General features: G+C 37.2%; 1 protein-coding gene across 1 annotated transcript; it reads left to right on the forward strand.

The window, feature by feature from the left end:
• The first annotated feature begins 346 nt into the window (after nucleotides 1–346).
• Nucleotides 347–1102, forward strand: LOC145125231 (putative germin-like protein 2-3). The gene is made up of 2 exons (XM_079060722.1): nucleotides 347–461; nucleotides 567–1102. Exons 1-2 carry the CDS (start codon nucleotides 347–349, stop codon nucleotides 1100–1102), a joined length of 651 nt encoding a protein of 216 aa, XP_078916848.1.
• Nucleotides 1103–7630: the final 6528 nt, after the last annotated feature.

Genomic DNA, 7630 nt, shown 5'->3' on the forward strand with positions numbered 1-7630 from the left:
GAACTGATACCGACCAATTCTTGGCAACATAAAGGAATTAAAGCAGATAAAAAGCCGGCTGACCAATTCCTTATAATCCAAAATGATCAGCCATCTACTCATACTGTAGTGGGGCCTAATGGTGTTTTTACGTGTTAGACGGCAATTTTAATTCACAGATTATTTTTCATTGGATGCGGAAAGACACAGTAAAGAACAAAATCATGAACCATGCAAATAAGCCTTATATATATGGAACCACAAAGCAGATTCTTTCACCAACAAAATCCATCTCCACTGTTTCTATTTCCTATAGCTCTCATTCTATTATATCTTTCTATTGCTGTTATTCTTAATATTAAAAGAAATGTGGAACAAACTCATTCTATTGAATGTTGTAGCACTTACTTTTAACTACATTGCCTTAGCCTACGAGCCAAGCCCCCTCCAAGATTTTTGTGTAGCCGACCCCAACAGCTCAGGTATTGTCTACAGTCTACTCATTGAGTCGTTGTTACACATCTGATGTGCTCTTTTAATTACATTTACCTTTTACTTTAACAAACAAAATGTTGTTTAACGTGCAGTCAAAGTAAATGGTGTAACATGCAAGAACCCAATGCAAGTTCAAGCGGAGGATTTCTTCTTCAGTGGGCTACACCTCAGGGGTAACACATCAAACCAATTGGGATCAAAGGTGACCCCAGTCTTTGCAACTCAATTACCGGGGCTAAACACATTAGGCATCTCAATGGTTCGAATTGACTATGCACCATGGGGACTTAATCCTCCTCACACCCACCCAAGAGCCACAGAGATTCTTACAGTTCTTGAAGGGACCCTACAAGTTGGATTTGTCACTTCTAATCCTGATAACCGCTTTATCACCAAGGTGTTGCAAAAGGGTGATGTTTTCGTGTTCCCTGTGGGACTTGTTCATTTCCAACGGAATGTGGGTAATGGAAATGCTGTTGTTATTGCTGCATTAAGCAGTCAAAACCCAGGTGCTATAACAATTGCAAATGCTGTTTTCGGTGCAAATCTTTCTATTCCAGGGGATATCTTAGCCAGGGCATTCCAAGTGGATAAGAGTGTGGTGGATCAGCTACAAGCCAAGTTCTAAAGTTACAACGATTTCAATGACAAAAAGGTTTTACATTAATTCGTGTTGGGGTAATCGTTTGATTTCATTCATAGGCTTCTTTAATTTGAAGCTTCCATTCAAAATTGTTTGTGTGCAATTACCTTTTCAAGTTGGTATTTATTATTCATTGTGTACTTTATATGTTGTGTTGGTTTGATATGATAGTGCTTATAAACGAGAACCGGACCCAGATATCATGTAAAAACTCTCAAAAACACACAATCGACAACATCAACAGTTCATTTATTTCACTGAACCAGTTGTTTTTCAATTACTTACATAACCAACCTCACTACAACCACTCTCAACTCTCATAACCGGAACTAAGACTAAGATTCTAATGATTTCAACCGAATACAATCACAAAAAAATGAAACCCTAATCGAAAACCCTAGCTCTAGAGAGGAAGAACAACGAGAGCATGCACTATGTGTTGACTAAGTCAGGCACCAGTCCATCATCCTTAAATATCAGGGGCAAGCCCGGAGCAAGGATCCGCGCATTGACCCAAAATCAGATGCTATCTTTACTCGGCAACCCATCAAACCTTCACATTTTACACAAACTACCCAACATACAATTTTTATATCCATAATGGCAATGTACTATACTTTTTTCCATAATAGCAATAGATTAATTTTAATACATAATATCACCATACTTTATTTTTAACCATAATAGCAATAGAATATACTCTTTTTACCAATATAGATAATATCCTTACATGTTTTATTCATCAAAGCAATATACTTTATTATTTATAGATATAGGAACTAGCTTTTATTGTTTTCGTGCCCTTGCTATATATTGTTATCTTAGTATTTATGTATAATATTTGTTCTACTTTGGTGTTAGATTAATCCTCCTTCAGGGACCAAATGTTTTAGGTATATCAGGATATTACATCTCATTAATCAAAATTATTGGTAGTTTTACTATCTTATTTGGATACGTTTTCCCAACATGATTGATTGTAGATAGAATTCAACACAACCTATCACATTCGACTAAGTTTTAATGAAACAAGGGTTGAAGTATTATCGAAGTGTACGAAGATGGAGAGGAGATCCAAACTGATGACGATTGGGGATAATTCCAATGGCAGATGTATCATGTGGCAGCAATAGGGTGTGCACAAATAACAAAGAGGGGAGAATTTAGTGATGGGTTGTAGGAGGGTTAGGTTGTGTATGTTGTATGATGGCCATCATATGGAAAAGATGATAAAGGAGGTGTGACTGATGGTGATGGTGATGGTGATTATGAGATTACGATTTATAAGGTTTATTTAACCATATTGGTAAAACGAAAAATTAAGTGGTCGGTATGTTATAGCTTTATGTATAAGATGATATGAAGATGTAAGTGGTAATACTTGATATTATATCGTGATAGATGGCAACAAACAATAAAAGACCATATAGACAAAAGTATACCACAATAGATAACGGTAGAAGCCGATAGATGGTGGGAGACCTAAGCTTGCTATCTTATGTGGATTCACGTCGATACTTTTACTAGATTTATGGGTAATAATTATCTTTTTTATTTAACTTGTAGTTGATTTTGGCTTTTTTATAAATAGAATAGAAGACGAAATCGGTACCATTGTCAACACACTTTAGATTTTTATCAAGTATTCATACTTTCACATTTAATCTTGTACCATAATTATCTAAATACATATTATGACATATAAGTAAAATCATCACTTTTTCTAATATATGTAATATGTCAAATACTAATATTCTATCATTTATACTTTTGTCCCATCTTTAAGTAAAATAACAATGTACTTTGCTAAATCAACCAAGGGAACATTTTAACTTATAACTTTCATCCAATGTCACATTTTAAGACCTACCGAACAACTTAATAGATTTATTAATTAGGATATATTTTAGCACTGTTTAAAATATGTCCACATTTCATTACTTTCTATAGACTTGGCATATCAAACACTTTGAATACATTTGAAAGATTACATTAAAAATATTTTAACATCATAAAATGAAACATTACAGAAGTTACATATATTACCAGAAGTTACCTATATTACCAGCAGCACCGGGTGTAAAGCACTATCCACGAAGAAAAGAACCAAATGTGGATCCAAGATATTATCCTTTTTAATACTTCATAATTTAAAAAAATTGTCTAATCAGGACGAATTTGTGACCATTAACTCATTCTAGTTTGTCTGGTGGTTAGCCTCCACCCTTAGCTCCTTCATCTTCGGTAAAATAATACTCGTCTGACTATTTTGGGTCCACTAATAGAAAAGCGGTTTAAATCATTGTGAAATTTTTTGTATGGAATTTCCCACAGAAAAACGACGAGATTTTCAACCCTAAACTTTTGGCGAATTTGAAACCGAATAAAAAGAGAATATTGTTTAGTTATAAATGACGTTTAACGCTCAACAAATGATAATAATGATGTGAAAAAATGACGTGAATTGCGACAAATGAAATAGATTGGGTGAGCACTATCACTGATGAAATAACGACAAATGAAATCGATTCTAACTAATACAATGGTTCAAACTAATCGGTTTAGAAGTAATAACATAAATCTTGAGAATAAATATTGTTTTAATATATATTGACCAAATTACCATTGTCTAGCTGATACCATTCAACAGCATCAAAACACATCCCCATAGATACAATGTCACTTGTGTATCAACACAGTTGTTACATGTGTACATGTACACATTTTTACATTATGTGTATGATAATGTTACACCACACAACAACAGGTGCTCGCCCGCCAAATTTTGTGTCCCTAATGAAAGCTAGGTGAGTTTCACGCTCGGTTGGAACACCCACACTTTTGAGAATATATTGCTTTAATTAACAAATTTTGCGGTTGAGCTACTCGTAGGAGACTCTAACATAATTGTATCCTTTCACATAGGCATCCTTCCAGGCTTCAGCTACAGATAATATATTGCTTTAATTAACATATATAATATATAGTTTGAAGATGAGATTAATTTTGAGAAGATTGCAATGCGTCCGCTAAGAAACTTGTAAAGGTGCTCTTGTGTTAAAAACCGTCAAGGTGCATTTCATGGAAACACTAGAAAACAAAAATAAATAATAAATAAATAAATAAAATAAAAATGATTAGCCGTAGTGACTAAACTATCCCTATTGGCCCCAGACACATATTATTAGACTAGTACTTTATATATTTTAGAGGGTACCAAAGTGTAACTTAGTCTAGTATATATATCCTTGTATTATTATCATTGAAACATATATACAGAAACACAATCATACGTTTGTTATGGTATCAGAGCCAATTTTGGCCTAACCCTAATTGTCGTCATCCCTCATCCATCTTCCTAATTGTTGACGATATATTCACAAGAGATAGCAACCATTGCATCCTTTACACAACCATAAAATACCATCCATAATTCATACAAGTTTGGATTCAATATTTCCTCAACCAACTATGGATACCGGAAGACAATGCTCCAGCCATTCCTTGTTACAAAGAATTTTTTCAGGTATGTCGATGGTACAACCGTGTGTCCTCCGTCAACAATTCTGATTAACACACCATCAAAAAATAAGGATGCATAACCTACAACCACGATAGGAGTAAATCCGGACTACACAACATGGGTTCTCAATGACGCTCACGTAAGAATGGTTATTCTCTCCACAATCTATGAAAGTAACCTTTTGACACGTCCAAGGCAAAACATGTCGTGATCTCTGGTTAGCATTGGAACGGGCTTACGCCCCTCATACATCCTCCAAAGAGTATACCTTGATGACCCAACTTCTAAAACTTCAGATGAAACCGGATGAATCATCGTCTGCCGATCTTACTAGGTCCCAGGAATACGTGGATGCCCTAGCAAATATTGGTGAGCCCATGAAGGAAAAAAAAACGTTATCATGCTTCTTTTATCCGGTCTCTGTGAACAATACAACGGGTTCAAGTCAAAAATTCTCACCCGTCAAGCATCGTTTGCTTTTGTTGATCTTCATGCCCTACTACTAGATCACGATTATAGGATCTCAAAGTCATCCATAGATTTCAGGCTAGCTCAAGCCTTCACTACCACAGCGAGCATCAGAAAAACCGACGCCAACTAACGAATCCTTTTCTTCGGTGACTTCTACCGAAGTCGTACAAGCTGTTCAACAATTGGCAGCCCAACTAGGTTTTCAACTCCATCCGTTTGGCTCGTCACAACCGCAAGCCAACTTCAGAAATCGGTCAAATAATAGTCGGGATCGACCACAAAACAATCAATCCAAGAATGGAGGATGTGGAAACTACAACAACCGAAATAAAGGTAATCACAACCAATTCAGTTGGGCATCTAATCAAAACATTGTGTATAGCACATGTAACAGGTGTGGCATCGGTCATCTACCGTCTCACTACCCGAACACCTTTCGACAACCGTCTGCAGATTTTACTAACTACAACTCACAAGTTTCAAACACCTGGATCACGGATACAAACTCAAATCACCATGTTGCCTCATATCTCTCCAGTTTTGATCACTCGGAAGCCTATTATGGCGAGGATAACCTCCGTGTAGGCAGTGGTACAGGTATCCCTATTTTACACATCGGTTCTTCTAGCTTTCATTCATCGAAAAAAACTTTTAATCTTCAAAGAATCCACCAAGCTTTCTTTGTCATCTTCTAATATTAAAAGCACTCATATTTTGGATCTTATGTTTTGTAATGTGTGGCTCCTGCGCCTATTGTTTATGCTCATTGTCATCATTACTTTCTATTATGTGTTGACCATTTCACTAAATACATGTGGTTTTTTCCATTAAAACAAAAATCAGACGTTTTTCATATCTTTAAACTATTTCTCTTGACCATTGAGCATCAATTTAACACAAAGCTCAAAGTTGTCCAAACTGATTGGGGCGGTGAATTTCGCAACCTATCTTCTTTCTTTTCCAATCTTGGCATCACCCATCACCTCTCATTTCCCCATACCAGTGAACAAAATTGTATTGTTAAACTTCGTCATATGCACGTCGTTGAAATTGACCTTACTCTTCTTGCCAAATCTCATGTCCCACAAAAATTTTGGCCTTTTGCCTTTGACACCGCCATTTACCTCATTAATCGAATGTGCACTCGAAACAACTCTAATACCTCACCCTTTGAAATCTTTTCACCACCCACCCGACTACTCGTTTTTGCATATATTCGGGTGTTAATGTTTTCCACACTTGCGTCCATACAACAATCATAAAATGGACTTTCGTTCCACATCTTGCGTCTTCCTTGGCTACAGCCACTCATATCAGGACAATTGTTGTTATGACCTCACACCGAACGAATCTATGTCATTCGCCATGTCCGCTTCAATGAACATTCTTTTCTTTTCGATAAACCCGCTCTCTCTCTCTCTCTATCTCTCTCTCTCTCTCTCTCTCTCTCTCTCTCTCACACACACACACCCTCTAGTTTTTCCGAACCCTACTACTCCTATTATCCTACATCTCCTACTCTTTCACCTCATATTATGGATACCGGCTACACACCGCCCGTTTACTCTCCTATCCATACCAATAATCGTCCTTCCATACACACCCATCCACTTTGGCTTTCGAGTCTTTTACTCAACCTCAATCCAACTCCCTTACCGTCCCCACCCCTTATACCACTACTAACTCATCTTCTGAACCAATTACTTCCAACCCCATCGTTTTCGAACCGAACACCTCCACCCCATTTGTTTCTAACTCAGAACGTACCTCTACTTCCCGTACCCACCCTCCCAATCTTCAACAACACCCCAAATCTAATCCAAAATACAATGTCTCCTCCTTTCACACTGAAACCTCTACTCCTGATATTGAACCCACCTCCTTTGACATTGCCAATGCATATCCTCAATGACTCCAAGCCATGGCCGATGAGTACTCGGCCCTTATCGAGAATGGCACGTGGTCGTTAGTTCCTCGTGTCCCGAACTCCATGTGGTTGATTGCAAATGGGTGTATAAGGTAAAACATGATCAAACAGGTGCCATTAAGCGTTACAAAGCGTGGTTGGTAGCAAAGGGATTCTGACAACAACCAGGTGTCAATTATCATGAGACTTTTAGTCCCATTATGAATGCTACAACCATTCGGATTGTTATTTCTCTTCCCGTCGCTCAACAATGGCATATGCGACAACTTGCTGTGCAAAATGCTTTTCTTCACGATGATCTATGGCAAACCATATATTTAAAGCAACCCCAAGGATTCATTGATGCTCAAAAACTAGATCACGTGTGTCGTTTACACAAATCACGTGTGTCGCTTTCACGGTTCCAAAACCGACCTGTCCCTCTTCATTTATGACAAATTGGGTACTCTCTTATACATGCTTATCTACGTTGATGTTATTATTTTGACGGGTAATAATCTGAAATTCATCAATCGGGTAGTTCAAAATCTCAGCCTTGCCTTTTCCAATCAAGTATGGGCCAACTCTCCTATTGTTGGATTAGTGTCTAAGT

This window comes from Lactuca virosa, chromosome 7 (assembly GCF_052849685.1).
Source record: "Lactuca virosa cultivar CGN04683 chromosome 7, Lactuca_virosa_CGN04683_v6, whole genome shotgun sequence".
Classification (NCBI taxonomy): Eukaryota; Viridiplantae; Streptophyta; class Magnoliopsida; order Asterales; family Asteraceae; genus Lactuca; species Lactuca virosa.

Coding starts and splice junctions, on each gene's coding strand:
- LOC145125231 (XM_079060722.1), top strand. CDS start 347: ATGTGGAACAAACTCATTCTATTGAATGTTGTAGCACTTACTTTTAAC. Junction 462..566: donor AGCCGACCCCAACAGCTCAG/GTATTGTCTACA, acceptor TTTAACGTGCAG/TCAAAGTAAATGGTGTAACA.